This window comes from Talpa occidentalis, unplaced genomic scaffold, assembly GCF_014898055.3.
Source record: "Talpa occidentalis isolate TD23 unplaced genomic scaffold, MPIMG_talOcc4v2.1 talOcc4.14, whole genome shotgun sequence".
NCBI lineage: Eukaryota > Metazoa > Chordata > Mammalia > Eulipotyphla > Talpidae > Talpa > Talpa occidentalis.
In genome coordinates, this window is record NW_023601433.1 from 46,950,310 (window position 1) to 46,968,424 (window position 18,115).

At 34.3% G+C, this 18,115-nt stretch overlaps 1 protein-coding gene across 3 annotated transcripts in view; it reads left to right on the top strand.

Annotated features, from left to right (window-relative positions):
• CUL2 (cullin 2) overlaps window positions 1–17,215 on the top strand; it is an 88,942-nt gene extending 71,727 nt beyond the window's left edge. For all 3 annotated transcript variants that reach the window (XM_037510459.2, XM_037510458.2, XM_054695002.1), the window contains exons 17-21: window positions 6,115–6,181; window positions 11,147–11,349; window positions 12,868–12,969; window positions 14,535–14,651; window positions 15,597–17,215. In XM_037510459.2, coding sequence (XP_037366356.1) covers window positions 6,115–6,181; window positions 11,147–11,349; window positions 12,868–12,969; window positions 14,535–14,651; window positions 15,597–15,728 — 621 coding nt within the window. In that variant the 3' untranslated portion in view covers window positions 15,729–17,215. The remainder of the gene's footprint in view (window positions 1–6,114; window positions 6,182–11,146; window positions 11,350–12,867; window positions 12,970–14,534; window positions 14,652–15,596) is intronic.
• Window positions 17,216–18,115: the final 900 nt, after the last annotated feature.

Sequence of the window (18,115 nt, forward strand, 5' to 3'; positions counted from 1 at the left end):
AAGCTACATGTTACAAAAGATTTAAACTCAACCAAGCACAGTGGTGGCAGGGTCTCCCTGTTACAAAGAAGACATGTTTTAGACAATACTCATATGTATGGGCAAAAACCTTGAGGATTATGTTTGTGACTAATTATATAACAGGTTATTTTAGTTTCTTTTCTGTGAAAGTGTAAAGCATTCCAACAAAAAGTTTTTATGTAGATTTTTTTTTTGCACCCATGCTGTTGATTGCCAAATGTAAGTCTGAATATAATGATCAATAATTATGTCTTAAAAAAGAAAGAAACTATATAAAGAAGAATATTCACTGAATGGGCAGAATATGACCCTATGTTGTTGTGGATTTTGCAAAAAAAGGTTAGATGCAAATTAGGGGTCAGAGATAAAGTAACAAGCTGAAAGCATTCTAATGTATTTCTGAATAGATTAAGAATATTGGCCCCTCATCTTTGAATTTATTTAAAATTTATTTCTTAAATTTTAGTCTTAAAATTTATTTAGTCTTAAAATTTATTAAAATTTATAAAATAAATTTATTAAAATTTATTTCTTCTTTTGAGCCTACTTTTTCAGTTGAAATTAAGGGAGAGACGGGACTGGCAGAAATAAAGGTTCTTTTCTAACTTTGTTATTCTTTCTTTCCTTGAAATATTTCTACTAATGGTATTTTTTATCCCCTTAAAGTTTCTTTATTAACATAAAACCTTCACCAGGTTTTTTTTTTTTTTTTTTTCTTCATGTACAGACAAGAAAGGGGTTTCTTTTTCACTACATAATTATTATTCCAAGAATGTAGTTCTTTCCTTTGGATTTTTTTTTTTTATTACCAGCAGAGGGAGTTTATCCTTACATATTTTTTCCTACTTAATCCAAGTTTTTGATTACATCTGTCTACTCAATTTGTACATTTCACATTATTTCACTTTTATTGTTTTTCATATAGTTTACATCTTAATCTTAAATATAGCTGTTTATCAAAAAATTAATTCTGCTTTTCATATATCTGTCTTAAAGCTATGGAAATATAAGCTTTAATTAAAATAATGTAATAATGTACTTTGCACATTAGACCAATAAATCTTAATTGTATTTCTTTTGTACTTGATTCACAAACCTCATTGATGCTAAGGAGATATAAAGTAGTGTTTATTAATGCAACTAAGGAGATATAGTGTTTATTAATATAATTCAGGAGATATAAAGTAGTGTTTATTAATGCAGCTCTCTATTAGAAGTAGACAAACTCATTTTGATTAGATATGTTAATTTTTAAGGCCCTTTAAAGTTCTAATTAATGACCTCTAATGGTATTTGAAAAACACTGTTCTTTAGCATGACTATTATCAGTAGTAAGTGTCCCTTTAAAATGAGAAGTTTAATAAATATATATCGCTTAGTAATAAACTTTGATAACAGTTATTTAATGATATAATTAAGTGAAATTTTATCCTTTAATGCTACATGAGTTTATTATAATTGTATATGGAGTTGAACCTTTTTTTTCTTGACTAGCTTGTGTATATATGAGAAACTCCAAGATTTTAGATTTAAGCATAATAAATGTTTCCTTCTGGCTTACTGATATTATCATCAAAAAAAAACTTTACTGATAATACTGAAGAGGTATAATGTGCATTAACATCATTTATAGAGTGTTTTAAAGTTTGGTTTCTCAGTTTTAGTTTTCGTTTGTCCTAAAATTCATTATACATGTATCATAATTAAATGATGAATTATATAGTAGTAGTTGAATTTTATAAACATCCTGGATATTTTCAATTGGTGTAAGCACTCTTTTGGAATCCTTTTATGACATATTTTGACTTCATCTTTGCCTAGATCACAACTAGGAAGAAAATCTTATGTGTTACCGGGTATAAGTCATTCGCTATTTGAGGATTGATAGATTTTCTCAGAGAGAAAGGAGAGTGCTACACCACTGGAGGGAAAAATTACTCAGATTTCAGCTACCAGTGCTAGGCATACTTGACAAATTCTCTTGACTGGCAACTGTAAACTTTTGTTGTGTGGAATGGGCATAGTGAAGCTTATGGGCTAAATATTGCTGAATGTTTTATTTAAACATCTTTTTTGAAAGTACAGAAGGTAAATTTGGATTTGCAGATAAAAGCTTTGGGTATTTTACATATGGCATATCATACTAAAAATATGCCCACAGTTCTTAATTGTGACATGACATGATCATTTGGGGTTTATTTTGAGTTTTATAAACACAATTCAGTTTTTAATCTTTCTACACTTCAGTATCACAGTCTCACTTTGTGTTATGTACCAGCTCTTTAAAAGATCTGAGCTCTACTTTTTGGATTGATATCCTACAATTATACATTTACTCTAAGGAAAGAATTTTCATAATTTCAGTGCTACATTAATAGGTTAAGATTTAACTTTTCATAGTAATGTCAGAAGAAGAAGACCAATAGTTACATTCTTTGTATTAGTGTTTGAATGTATGTGGAAGTAAAATCACTACAGTGATTTTAATTTGTCACTTCAGCAGAGGTATATGTTGGTAAATAGATTAGAACTGATGATTTAGGCGCAAGGGGTTAAGCACAGCACTATAAAGCAATCCGCAGCCTCTGCAGCATGAGTTCCATCCCCAGCCGGCCAGGGAGCAACCCACATGGCATAGCAGACCTCTCCTGTCTCGCCCGCTGCTCCCCCTCAGCAGTGTATTTCAGTCAATCTGCCTGTTCCCCCACTCTGTCTCTGGTGAATCCTCTCAACCCCCGCACCTCTGGACTGTACCCCAGTTCTTGTATGCATAAATAAATAAATTTTTTAAAAAACTGATGATATAATTTATATGTAGTTTAATTTTTTGTTACTGTATTGTTTTACAACACTGTGAATTAGAGGTACAGGTTCACACCTCTTCCAATATGTTATCAAATAAGACCTGCCACCAAAGCACCCATAATATTCCACCACAGTTTATCAGATCCTCTCCCCCTTTTACCCTATTTAACCTCCCTTGCTACCCCCATCAATCCAATAACATCAGTTGCACAACCAAATTTTTAGGACTTGTTTTTGCTTAGTTTGACCCTTTATTTTGTTTCTCTGTATTCTACATACTAGTGTAGCCATCTGGTACTTGTTTTTCTCCTCCTCACTACTTCCAATTAGCATTATTCCTTCTAGTTACATCCACGTTGTCATAGATGGCAAGAATTCATCTTTTAGTCATTGCTGAGTAGTAGTCCATCGTGTATCTATACGACAAATTCATAATCTACTCATCTGTCCTTGGGTGCCTTGTTTCCGTAACTTGGCATTGTAAATAGAGCTGCAGTGAACATAGTAGTGCATATATCCTTCAGATGTTTTTGAATTCTTCAGGTAAATACCTAGGAGTGGAATTGTTGGATCCTATGTAAATCTATTTTTAATATTTTGAGAGATCTCCATACGGTTTTTCATAGGGGCTGGACTAGTCTTCATTCCCACCAACAGTGTAGAAGGATTTCTTTTTCTCTACACCTCACTATACTTGTTGCTTCTGGTCTTTTTGATATGAGCCGTTCTCACAGGTATGAGATGGCACCTCAATGTGGTTTTGATTTGCATTTCCTTGGGTATAAGTGTTGATCAACTTTTTTTTTATATGTATGCCTCTTGGCCACCTGTTATTCTTCTTTAGAGAAGTGTCTGTTTAGCTTTTCTGCCGATTATTTGATTGGGTAACCTGTTTGCTTTTTGTTTTGTTGTATGAGTTCTTTGTAGATCTGTGATATCAGCCCTTTATCAGATGTAAGGTGTGCAAATATTTCTACCATTTAATAGGTGGTTGTTTTTTTGGTTTTTTTTTAATGTATTTAGATACTTTTTTTTAAAGATTTATTTATTTATACAAGCACTTGGTACAGTCAGAAGCACGGGAGGGTGAGAGAATTCACCAGAGCCAGAGGGAGGAGCAGAGCAGGCAGAAGGACCCAAGTACACTGCTGAGGGGAGCAGCGGGCGGCAGGAGAGGTCTGCGCGCCATGTGGGACCCTCCTCCGGTGGTCAGGGAGCAGCCGGAAATTGAACCGGTGCCTCAGAGGCTGCGGGCAGCCTCTCAACCCAGCGCTCAACTGCTGTGCCACTGGCCCTATTTTTTTGTTTTAATGATAGCTTATTTCACTGTGCAGAAATTTTTTAGTTTGATGCTACTGGAGACAAATCCACAAAGACATATCTGAAACCATTGTCTTGTAATATTTTCCTTCTTAGTAATTTACAGTTCAGGTCTTACATTCATTAATCCATTTTGAGTTAATTTTTGTGTAAGATGTGTGATAGTGATATTCTTCTTTTGCATGTGGCTATGATGCTTTGGCTGTTAAGTTTTACCAGTAGCATTTGTTGAAGAGACTTTCGCCCTTGTATATCCTTGGCTACTAGATTAACTGTCCATATAAGTGTGGGTTTTTATCTGGACTGTCAATTTTATTTCATTGGCCTTTGTGTTTTTATTCCAATACCATCCTGTTTTTAATTACTGCAGCACTGTAATTTACTTTGAAGTTTGAAACTATGGTACCTCCTTATTTTTGTCAAAATTGCTTTATTTTGGGTCTTATGTGATTCCATATAAATTCCAGTAACATTTGCTCTATTTCTTTGAAGAATGCTATTGAAATTTTGATAGGGATTACATTGAATCTATGTATTGCTGGTAAGGCAGCCATTTTAGTGTTAAGTTTTCCAGTCCATGAGCAGAGATTATCTTTGTTTGGGTCTTCTTTTGATAATGTTTTATAGATTTTGTTGTACAAGTCTTTTACCTCCTTTGTTAACCCTGTAGGATTAGTGCTAAGAAGCCTGAGGTAAGACGGATGGAGTTATCTACGTTTCCTTTTCTCTTTCCTTTCAGTGATACCCATTATCTTTATATTGTTTTTCCTAATGGAGTAGGACAGTCCTGGGATGTATTCCTTTCTTCTTCCACTTTTTTCCTTTGTGTATTCATATCTCAAAGTAACAAATTCAATTTTCTAATTGGTCTGTTTTGCTTCTATAACTTTCTGTAGAACCTTTTATCTCATCTATTAATTTACTTGTGTTTTACATCATGAATGTTATTTTCTTATTTAAAGCTTCAATTTCTATTTTTATTCATTAAATTTATTTTTCAGGTCATTTATTTTTCTGAGTTTCTTACATAGCTTTTCTGAGTTTTTTACATCACTTTTGAGTTGCTTTTCTGCATTTTCTCTCTCATTCCATTCATTTTCTTTGTTACAGCAATTTTAAACTCTTCTCTGATCAAGATATAAAATTTTCCATTTCTTTGTTATTGAATTCTGGAGAGTTGCTTTTTCCTGGTCCCTACACTCTGGGGTTGCAGATCTGAGACGCACACTCTATGCTGTCAGTGTACTTTAGCAGGCCAATACTAGTTTCAAAGAGTTGGGGGGGGGGGTTTTTTTTTACTATCCACCCTTTAGGTAATACCCCAACTCCTCTTTTGTTATTTCCCCTCATCCTAGGGTGTGTTACTCCATGTCATTTAGGTCTCTCTTCCCTACGGCCACTGTTGAGCTGACAACCCGCTCCCAGGAACATTGTCTGCCTACCTTTTAAGAGTAACTCACTCTTTCTCTTCTCTGTCCTGTTGTTCTCCAAGGGGGTTACCAGTTTCACCCTTCGCCATGGGATTCTCTTGTGATGTCTCTTTGGTAAATTGTTAGATGATCCACTCAGGAACTAGTTGAGGAACCTCTTTTCATCTGGGTCGCCATTCCTAAAATTGTTATTTTTATATTGCAGTACAATGGTGTTTGGGGGTAGTTGTATTATTGATAAAGATCAAGTTGATAACATTTGAAAATTATAAAACACCACTTGACTATGCCATTTCTGAATTTTTAGTAAAAGTCAGACTATGGTTTAGTGGAGAGAACCCTAGACAGGGATGTCAGCAAAGAGCTGGACAAATTGCATTATCTTTGTATTGTATTGCACAATTGCACAGATGTAACTGTTAGATAAGTGGGTATACTATGAGTGTTTAATAACATGAACTTTTTTTTACTCTTTTTATTAACAGTCACCATAGCTTACCGTAGCTGAAAATAATTTGGTTTTTATCCCCTTTTGCAGTTTGAATTGTTTTACAGCCAGCATTTCAGCGGAAGGAAACTTACGTGGTTACATTATCTCTGTACAGGTAAAATACATTTATTTATATCTAATTTAAATGAAATTTACTAATATGGTTATGTTAATAATTTAGAAAAAGTTTCTCTATAGCATAATAGTAGTTTTTCTCCATCTGTTACTCTAGTTGTCTTGAGGCAACCAAACATGAAGTTCAAATGCAGCAGTTTTTATTAAAAGGATTTTACAATTATGCTGCTTATATTAAGAAAATTTCTGGGGCCTCCCCGGTGGCGCAGCGGTTGAGTGCTGGATTGCGAAGCTGCCCGCGGCCTCTGCGGCGCTGGTTCAATCCCCGGCTGCTACCCGGCCGCCGGAGGAGGGTCCCACATGGCGTGCAGACCTTTCCTGCCGCCCGCTGCTCCCCTCAGCAGTGTACTTCGGTCCTTCTGCCTGCTCTGCTCCCCGCTCTGGCTCTGGTGAATTCTCTCACCCTCCCGCACTTCTGACTATACCCAGTGCATGTATAAACAAACAAACAAACAAACAAAAAAATAAATAAATAAACATGCCTCTATTAAAAAAAAAAGAATCATTAAAAAAAAAAAGAAAATTTCTGAGTTTTGTGGTGGTTTATTACTGTTCTGTGACATAGCACTTTATTTATTTTTAAGATTTATTTATTTATGCATACAAGAACTGGGGTATAGGCCAGAGGTGTGGTGGGTGAGAGGATCCACCAGAGACAGAGTGGGGAACAGAACAGGCAGACTGACTGGAATACATTGCTGAGGGAAGCAGTGGGCGAGACCAGAGAGGTCTGCTGTGCCATGTGAGTCACCTCCCTGGCCAGGGATCGAATTTGTGCTGCAGTGGCTGCAGCTCCATAGGTTGCTTCTTTACCCTTGCGCCACCAGGAAGACCCAACATAGCGCTTTTTAAACATTAGGAATTTTATATAGAAACCCAGACTTGATGAATCAGATAGTTCTAAAAACCTATCTTTAAATATCTCACATATCCTTGGAACTTTCATTAACTATTACAGCATCATAAGGAAGCCTCGACGCTTGATTTTTATTTGTCTTGTTTCAGTGAACTGCTATAGTAAATGCTATTTTCAGAATGTCCCAGTTTATGACATTTTCATATTTTATTCATTTAAAAGCTAAAAATTTCCTTTGCTCCTTTCTGAAAATAATGGAGTTCACTTATTTGACAGAAGGATTGATACATGAATAATTCTAGGTTGTGTACAATTGATCTAAGTTTCCTGAAGATAGTAACCAAAGCAAGCAGATTTTTATAATTTTGCTAAAACTATGCTTTTAACAGTACATTGAATCAACTTCCCTTTTGTATAAGAAGTGAGCAATGTGCATATTAATATCTCTTAGAAATATTATGAGAATATCTGGTCAGTTACTATAATATTTGTTAAGAAATTCTTTCTTTACTCACCTATGGCAAATTTCATTTAAGTAATTTCATTTAAGTCCTGTTTGCCTAATTTACTTTTTTAATATAATGTTTCATTATGTTAGTAATCCATATTAGAACATGATAAGTTGTACTTATTTATACAAGCTTATCTTTATTGAAAGAGTTGAGCATTTAAATTTTTTCAATAGTTGGTGAAATAGATGTTTATTGATGTTCTTAAGTGGTCACTTAATAGTTATCCTTTAATTTCACATCTGTTGTAAATTCTTTTCTATTCTCATTTTATTAAATGTAGTAGACTTTAAGAAAAAACATTTGCAAAATCAGTGTTTCAGATACTAAAATACTAATACAACTTTATGTATTTGAATTTAATTTACTTTTGCTTTCCCTGAATCTTGGGTGTTTAAATTCTCTTGATGATTCTCATTACCTCAGCAATAATCTACCAGTTTACTGAAGTAATTCTAATGAGGGGTTTATTTTTTGGTGTTCATAATACCAAAGGAAAAACAAAAAAACTACACAGTTTTTGTCACTGAATTTTGGTCTGAAAATTGTTATTAGTAGCATCTGAAAAAGAAAAACAGCATCTTTCTCTTTCTGTTTATACTGAATTTCCAATATGGTCCACAGATTTTGGGAGCTTTTTTATTTGGTTTGTCTTTTAGTGTTACGTGTTTATGTCTAATTAAGGCCAAATAATTTTTTTCCTTTGGAAAAAAAAAAGTCAACTTGTAAGTTCATTTCTTAATTAAATCACTGAAGGCATCTCAATACCTGTGGTCTACCAATGAAATCACTGGTAAAGTTTTGATTTTCATTTATTCACTTAACAAAAAGATTCTCAAGTACCATCCATATTAAGGTACTTGTTATAGATTGCCCACATTTGTCGTAAGACTTTGAGACTCCTTTAAAACACTGGCATTCAGGGACCTCCCTGGTTAAGTCTCAGGTCTATCACTGCTGCAGTTTGGGTTAGATCCCAGGCCAGGGAGCTAACCCACATATGGTGCAGTAGACATCTCCAGTCTCGCCCCCTGCTCCCCTTAGCAGTATATTTCAATAAATCTGCCTGTTCTGCTCCCCACTCTATCTCTCATGAATCCTCTCACGCACACACACACACACACACACACACCCACTTTCTGGTCTATAACCCAGTTCTTGTATGCATAAATAAATCTTTAAAAAATAAAATACTGGGCCTCCCTGGTGGTTCAAGGGGTTAAGACGCAACCTGTGAGGCTGGCGGCAGCTACTGCAGCAAGCGTTACATCCCCAGCCAGGAAGTAGCCCACATGGCGCAGCAGAACTCTCCTGTCTCATCTGCTGCTCCCCTCAGCAGTGTATTTCAGTCAGTCTGCCTGTTCTGTTCCCCGCTCTGTCTCTGGTGAATCCTCCAACCGCCGGTGCCTCTGGCCTGTACCCCGTTCTTGTATCCATAAATAAATAAATCTTTAAAAATAAAATAAAATACTGGCACTCAAATCCTGGACTGATGGTTCAAGAGTCCTTGAAACCCTACATATGTAATCAAAATTACTCGTTCCTGGTCCGTTTTTGCGTTCCAAGTACTTTTGTATTGTAATCCAAGAGTCTTTACAAATGATTGTTATGAAGTAGTATTTGGAGGAGTTTAGAATTAGATGTAGAGTTAAGATTAGTCAACTTGCTTTGTAACCTTGAGCAAGTTACTTACTTCTCTAATCCTCATATTTATAAAATTTGATTGACTCAGAGAACATCTATGTTCCATATACTTCTAAATGCCAAGCAGACAAAGATAAAATACAAAGCCTCAGCCCTCAAAAAGCTCACATCTGATAGAAGGACAGACAAGTGAATACTAGTGATGCAATGTTTTAAATGTTGTAATAGGGAGAAGCCTGGGTATTACAGTATCACACAGAATGCTGGTGGCAAACAGCTCCTGGCAAGGAAAGGCTTCTGTATAAATAACATTTAAAATTGATTTTCAAGGATGAATAAACTCAGCCAAGAAAGGCAAAGAAAAGTGTTGAAAGCATATTGCCAGCAGTTGTAAGACTTTTAGGAAGTACACAATCTCTGTCAGATATGACAGAGAGCTGAATGAGAGAAAGATGAAATTTCCACTCAATTTATGACTGAGCCATTGCATAGAATTATTCTGAGAGAACAAGTTGGTGAAAAAATGCAAAAACAACCTGGAAAATGTTACACCATCTGGATTATAAATAAGTAGTATTTGTGGCAGAGCAGAGAATTGCAGGAACTGGCCCAAATCTATTCCTGAGAGAACAGTTTGAGTAATGGTGAACTCAAGGGAGATAATCATTTCATTGGATAATACACAGATATATAGATAATACACAGATAATCCATTTTATTAGGTCATGTTAGTACTTAGTGAACTAAATAATCATTGCCTTTTGACAAATGAAATCTGTCAAGTTTGCCAAAAGTAAAGTCAAACCATATTGTTGCACTTACTTTAAGAAGTATTGACTTTTTTCTGTCATTTACTGAATTATACTCATTACTGATTTGAGGTACTTCAATAGCTAAAATTGTTAGGTATTTTAAAGTCATATAATGCCCAATCCATACTTGGATTTCCCTGATGGTCCCCAAAGTGACTTTACTATACCTGTTTTTAATGTAACGAAAGGTTACTAATTGCATTTGATTATTAGATCTTTCTACTACCCTTTTCCACCACCACCACCCTATTAATCTTCTTGACTTACTTTTTTGAAAGACCAAGCCAGTTGTCTTATGGGTATCCAGCATCATAGGTTTGTCTGATTATGTACTTGTGAGATACTTTATGTGTTTTCTATTCTCTATACTATACTCTATAAAATAGAAGTCTAAAAATTTTCATTGCATTCAGGTTATATGGCGTTGGCAAGAATATTTCTTAGGTGGTCCTATGTACTTTATATTGCATTACATAGGAAGGTGTGTAATGTTAGATTGTGTCACTGTTAGAGATACTAAGCTGGTCACTTGGTTAAGGTGGTGACCACGAGATACCTCCATTGTAAAGATATTCTTAACCCTTTCATTTAGTAAGTGATCTGAGTGGTGATACCCCATACAAAAACCCCTTTCCAGGAACAGCCTTACCTGATAGTTTTAGCTTCCACTGATGATTGTTGCTAGAATTGGTTATTTGTTGTTGATATTCTGTCATTCATTCAACAGTTAGTAGCTGACATTCTTCTATAAAGAAAAAATTTTAAGGCTAGGGAGAATAACTGGGATAAAATTGTTGTAAGAGTTCTACCTACTCCATTTCCTGTAATTGAAAATGCCACTTGAATGTAGTTTTCATTTTCCTCTTCTGTTTACATGATAATAATTAAAGGAATCATCCAGATTTGAGGTTTCCTTCTCTGCCATTCTTGTTCCGTCATTCTTCTCTCAGTAGGGAGGTGATAATAAGAGATGTTCCTTCAAAAAAAAAAATGGGAACAAGTCCACATGCTCTTGATCTTGATGATTCTTTGAAAAATAGCTCCAAAAAGGTGTAATACAAACGTAACTTGTTTCCCTCATTTTAAGGGTTGCAGAATGAACTTTCGTTTTGTTTTAATTACAGGTGAAGTTAAAATGAACTATTTGGGCAAACCATATGTAGCCATGGTTACAACATACCAAATGGCAGTTCTTCTTGCCTTTAACAACAGTGAAACTGTCAGCTATAAAGATCTTCAAGACAGCACTCAGATGAATGAAAAGGAATTGACCAAAACAATCAAATCTTTACTTGATGTGAAAATGATTAACCATGATTCAGAAAAGGTATGGTTATTTCATGGAACGCAAACATAAACATTAAAACTTTTTCATGGGATATTTGCTATTTTAAAAGTAAGGTTATAATTGTTAGTGCCCTTTGTTCTTTGTAAAGCACTTGAGTAAGCTTTGTGAGTGCAAGCTTACTTAGAGCTGTGAGCTTGAGGAGTCAGAGAAGTGGTGCCCTTTATATTTTATTTCTCCTTTACTGTGACAGTTTATTCAAAATTATAATAGAATTTCCACTTGGGAAGATTCTGAGATCTTTAAATCATAGCCAATAAAATCCTTTATGTTGTTTTCTATGTGTTTAATTTTTAATTGCATTATTTGGCAGTAGGCATTGACAGTTTATTGATGTCTATTTGTACGCTACTAAACATGGGTTACTGTATTGCAAATACTCTCACTCTCATGTACTATAATTTTAGGACTCAACTAACCACCACATTTTCTCTGTCAGGAGTCTAGCAAGCCAATAGGATATTACTTTTTTTCTTTGTAACTTTTTCACCCTAGTGACAAGTTCTAGTTGTTGTCATCATGTATCTTGGATATATAAATAGTTTAAAAAAGCAACAGATAGATACAGGTGAAAAACTCCTGTTTGAAATTTTTGTGTCTATAAGAAAAAATTCTTGGATGTTTCATTTTTATTTGGTTAGTCTTCAGCTTATTTCTCTCATCAGTTTGTTGATATTCCTAAGATTATGATGACACTTTGTAGTCTATAATTAAATAGCTCTCCTTGGCATATAATCTAAAAGCAAACTTTTCTTAATTGATTGATTTTTCCAATTTTGAAATTTTAACAATGTTAAGTCATTTGTACTAATTTAAATTTTAATTAAGACTGTTAATTGTGATTTAAAAGATTTAACCTTAAAATCTAAGTTAAAATTATTAAACTTGAATGCTTAAAACACATATTTTTAAGTTATTTTTACTACCTAGAAATATACAAGACAAATATAGATTGCCTTTTCATACATTAGATTTTAATTTTGATTCTGCAAAAGTATGTCTTAAACTTGCTAATGGAGAAATTCACTATATGGAATGAATAGCTTTCTTAAGGCCTGTTACAGAATTTGTGATTCTAAAAATTGACTTAACAACTTTTACTTAATAAAAGACCACTTGTTTCTGCAAGAGTGAATAAAATGTAAAGGGTAAAAATTGGGGAAAATTCATGGAGAAATGATGCTTGTCTCACTGAACTGGAAACAGCATGCTTGTAAAGTTATTACCAGTTGTTTATAATTGGTAATTTGTAATTGCAACATTTTAGAAAACATTGTGTGATCTGTTTTTCAAAATGGGATGATGGAAAAATTATGAGTCATGGTTTCTCATGAAATTTTAGTGTTAAAAAAAAAGTGTTAAATTTTGTTTGTTTAAGCCAATAAACTTGACTCCTTTGTTTTAAGCAAAGATAATAATATATATTGCAGTGGCATAGGTTTGCAGCAACTCTTATTTAATTATTTTTTGTAAATGTAAATGGATTATTCTTCATTATAGGAAGACATAGATGCAGAATCTTCATTCTCATTAAATATGAACTTCAGCAGTAAAAGAACAAAATTTAAAATTACTACATCCATGCAGAAAGATACACCACAGGTTAGTGTTTTTCAATATCATTTCTTTCGGAAGTAATTAAGCATTGGACTTTATGGATTGTAACATTGAAATAATGCAGATCTTTGCATGTCAAAATTAGTAATCATTGAATCTTTTCTGGTTTATTATTTGCCATTACTAACCTTACAAACAATATTTTAGATTTTTAAAAAAGTATAGTGGCTATCTAAGGAAAAAGGTAATTTAGTTCATATTTGCTGTTAAACTGTATTAAAATGATTAACTTTGCTTTGCATTCCAAAAATTCCTACCTTGAATAGTAATAGAATGTCTCTTATTTTTCATTTGTAAAAGAAGGAAAAATTTTACAATATATTTTCCTTCAAAGAGAGGTTGTTGAAATGCTTCTCAAACCTTTATGTGCAGATGAACCATCTGGGAATCTTGTTAGGACTCAAATTGTGATCTAGTAGATCTGGGTTGAGGTCCAGACTACCAGATGAGCCAGTTTCTGTGGTAAAATGTCTGCTTTTGATTCTTAACTCAGCAGTGGTTATTGTTTTGTTCCTGGATAGCCCGTTCATATCACTTAACTTTACTCTACTCCTATGTGCTATCATTTCCTCAGCCGTGGGGCATGAAGTATATACGAAATATTAGGTCCTTTTCAGGAACTTAACTTTCCTGTGGGGAAACAAATGTTAATTAATTGTCATTAAATTTGAACCCTAAAATGTTTAAGATTCCTGTTCTCCCTGGGTTAATGTGTAATAATTTGTAATATGTGGATTGCATTTTATCTTCTAAAACTTGATAAGATCTCTATTAATGTGGTATCGCTTGCTTCTGTGCCTTTCTTCCAGTATGCCTTGAGCTCCATAGAAATTGGCCCTTTCTGGGCCATCCTTCCTGGATTCTTTGTTTATCCCAAATTGAACCCTTCACAACTTTTGCCCTTGAAGCCAATTATAAAAGTATCTAAAAGCATATGAAACATAGTCTGTGCTCAATGATAGAACAATGATATTTAAAATGATAGAGCCATGTCGCTTCAGTGCTACTTTGTTTATTTGCATTGAGTACAATTTATCGTTATTATTTTTTAAACATAACCTTCCAGGGCCTCCCCGGTGGCGCAGTGGTTGAGCACTGGGTTGCAAAGGTGCCCGCAGCCTCTGCAGCGCCAGTTTGATCCCCGGCCGCCGGGCGAGGGTCCCACATGGCGCGCAGACCTCTCCTGCCACCCGCTGCTCCCCTCAGCAGTGTACTTCAGTCCTTCTGCCTGCTCTGCTCCCCGCTCTGGCTCGGTGAATTCTCTCACCCTCCCACGCTTCTGACTGTACCCATTGCTTGTATAAATAAATAAATAAATCTTTAAAAAAAAAAAAAAAAAACCTTCCAACTTTAACCCAAGAAATTATATATAACTCACTGTGGGTATACTTTTGGTAATGGTTATGTGACGTTCAGCACTTAACTATGGAATTTGATGCTCATTATTGATTGGGGATTTATTTAACAGATTAAAATGAATTTAAAACACATTCAGTGACTTAATTTCTCTTTTGCTTTTGCTTCCCTGACCCCCTTCCCCCATAAAACAGGAAATGGAGCAGACTAGAAGTGCCGTAGATGAGGACCGGAAAATGTATCTCCAAGCTGCTATAGTTCGTATCATGAAAGCACGAAAAGTGCTCCGGCATAATGCCCTTATTCAAGAGGTAAAAGAGGGGAGGAGTCTTCCAGGCTTCTTGGGCCGAAGGATTTTATCATTGGACAGATTAGGATTGTTTCTTCATAAAGATGTTACAGAAATAAAATCATTTCTAAATATCATAAGACCTTCATTCATGAGAGCAGTACTTTTTGTACTTTCAATTTTAAATTCACATTGCGTTGGCTTGAATCTCACTAGTTTATTGAGTTTGTCCATTTAGTGAAGAAATCTGACCACATCGAGTGTTAATTCTATGAATGCAAGAGTGTCCACCATAAGGTAGAGCACTGTTCTGCTCACTGGGAATGTAATGCAGAGACACAAGATGCTTCCTGCTCTTGTAGAATTCACACTCTACTAGAGAAGAAATATGTTAGTGATAATATGCAAGTAAATATAAAATTGCATTAACATTCACTGAAAAAAGATACACAGATCCAACAAGAATGGATATAAAATTCTTTGTTGAGGAAAGCTTTCTGGAGAAAGTGTTAGTTCAACTAAGAAGTGAAAGTTGACAAGGGATTAAATGGAAGACTGAAGGTGTGTGACAATTAGATTATAATTTTAGTTACATGTGAATATTTTGCTGTATTTTGCTGTATTTGGCTGTATCTTTGTTCTGCTGTATTTTGTTTGTTCTGCATTTTAATTCCTTTACAGCATAAATGTTAGAATTTTCCCTAAAAAATTATTTTCCTTATGCACTACCCTCTGTATTAAAAAATAATTTGTATTGTTCATGTTACTCATTTGATATATTCATCCATTTGTGATTTCATTCAATTTAATTAATTTCACAATATTTGAAGTATATTTTTCCTATGTGGATTTAGGTATATTTGATAAAACCTCAGTAAATTTGAGGTCGTTTCTAGCTGGTTGTTTAAAAATAATTGCCGATAACTGATTAATTAGCAATAATTTGACATTCATGTTTCTTCCACAGGTGATTAGCCAGTCCAGAGCTCGGTTTAATCCTAGTATCAGCATGATTAAGAAGTGTATTGAAGTTCTGATAGACAAACAATACATCGAACGCAGCCAAGCTTCAGCAGATGAATACAGTTATGTAGCGTGATGTTGCTTTCCTCCAGTGTGGGTGTGAGAAGATCATTGCCATCACCTTTTGGTGTGTTTCTGTGGGAAAAAGCAGGCCTGTGCCTCCATAATTTGGTCATTTGGCAGCCCCTGTTTTTCTGCTGTTTACAACATCACCAGTGCCACGTCATGAGCGTCAGAGAAAATGCCTAGAGATATTTCAAGCTCATGTCATTATGACATTTCTTAAAACTTTATTAAGAGAATGAGTGGAAGTATTGCTGAAATGTGGAAATTTGGTTGGGTACCATGCTTTTTCTCCCCTCACGTTTGCAGTTGATGTGTTGTTTTTTTTTTAATGTATCTTAAAGGACATAAAATAAAAAAAACTTAAATATTGTAATATGACAGATAACATAATAATTGTATCTACATTAAAATGACAGACATGATATTGCTGCTTGTCAAATAAAAAAAAATAAAGAATTAGAATGCCTTTTTTTATGTGGATGATCACACAAAATAATATATATAAATGTTCATGAGTCATCAAAGCAGCTAATGCAGATCTAGTCGCATTTTTATCTGAATGGTTTTAATTCACTTGTACTCCTACTTAAATCCTACATGAAAAATGTCTCGATTATTGTTCTTGAATGCATAAAAATGCATTCAGTATAAAGAATGCTTTTATGAATCAGAACTACATTGGATATGAGTATTTTGAATATTGAAGATTTAATTTCATCAAAAGTTTCTGATGGTGTGCTAACACTGCAAAAAGTATGAGGAGACTGTGGTGTTCTCAAGTCTGAAATAGAAAGATCTTTTCATTCAAAAGTTGTCCGTCTTCTGTTTTTATAATGCATTAATTCTTATACAGAGTAATAATAACCTAGCTCTATTGTCTTCTCTTTTGCTTTCTGAGTTTTAGGAGATCCTGTGATACCAATGCATTCCTGCCAAATTCCTATCTGACTCGCTCGCTCTTACACCCCACTAACATTGCAACACATGAGTCACAGATGTTCATAGCAATGCATAACCTTAAATAACCATATTTAAAAATCTGTGTAGTGCATTACAACAGGTCTAATTCATTATTTTGTTTGCTATATATCAACAGACTGTTCTATTATCATGTTAATATTATCTAACCTACCACTGCCATAGCATATACTCTCATACAGCTTTTTAAACTGGAGTATTTTAAAGCATATCCCACACAAATCATTTCACTTACAGTATTTCAGTTTGTATCTCTAACCAATAAGGTTCTTTTTAAAAACAAACAAACAAACAAAACACACAGTGACATTATTACACCCAACAAATAAACAGTAATTACTTATAACATCTGTGGTCCATATTCAAATTGTGACAAAAATGACTTTTACAGTTGGTTTGTTTGATTGCACTTTTTCTAACTCATGTCTCTTTAAGTGTTTAAAAAATTTACTGAGCTTATAATGACTTATATAATGTATTTCTCATTTTTCTTCCTAGAGAGGAAATAATGGCAAACCATATAATAATTGTACATTTACTGTCAAAAAATATTTGTTTTGATAATTTGTTGATAAAGTTTTCCAAATTGATTTCTTTTTCCTTAAATATTTATAAATGTTAAATTAAATCTTATCCTGGTATCAAATTGTCAAAATATATTGAGAAATGGACAAAATACTTGTGCTGAGGTCTACAGAAATGACTGTAGAGTTTTCTTTACATCTTTCCCTCATTTTACCTGAAAGGAAACAAAGCTGTGCTTTGCTTGTACATGAGAAGGAAAATAGTTTGGATACATTTAACCAAGTCATCATCCTGTCAAGGTGCAGTACTTAGCATCAATTTTAGCACACACTTTCTGAGAAGAATGAAAAGGAAGTGGGTAGTCTCTCAAGTTAGGTCAGACAATTGAAATTATTACTCTTGAAAACCTTAGCATATAGCCCAGGGTACCACCTTGCAGGCCCTGTTGTGCAATACCTAGTGTTATGAGCAAAAGGGTCAGAGCTTCAATGAGGAAAGAAGAGGAAGGAGAGTAAACCACAATCGTCCCCTGTAATCCATTGGGCCCCCTCCCCCTCCATTACTCTCTAACCGCTTATCCTATCCCTCTGGTAGCTTCAGTTCTGTAATCAGATTTCTAGGTTATGTTTCGGCTTAGTTTGTTCTGCTCCTTTTGTAGTTTTTTTTTTTTTTTTATATTCCACATATGTGTGAAATCATCCTGTATTTATCTTTCTCCTTCTGACTTCTTTTGCTTAGCATAATCCCTTATAATTCCATTCATGTCATCACAAATGGCAAGAATTCATCATTTTTTATAATTGAATAGTATTTTATTGTATATATACACAAGCACATTATCTTAGTCCACTGACCTATCCTTGGCACTTAGGGTGTTTCCATAATTCAGTTCTC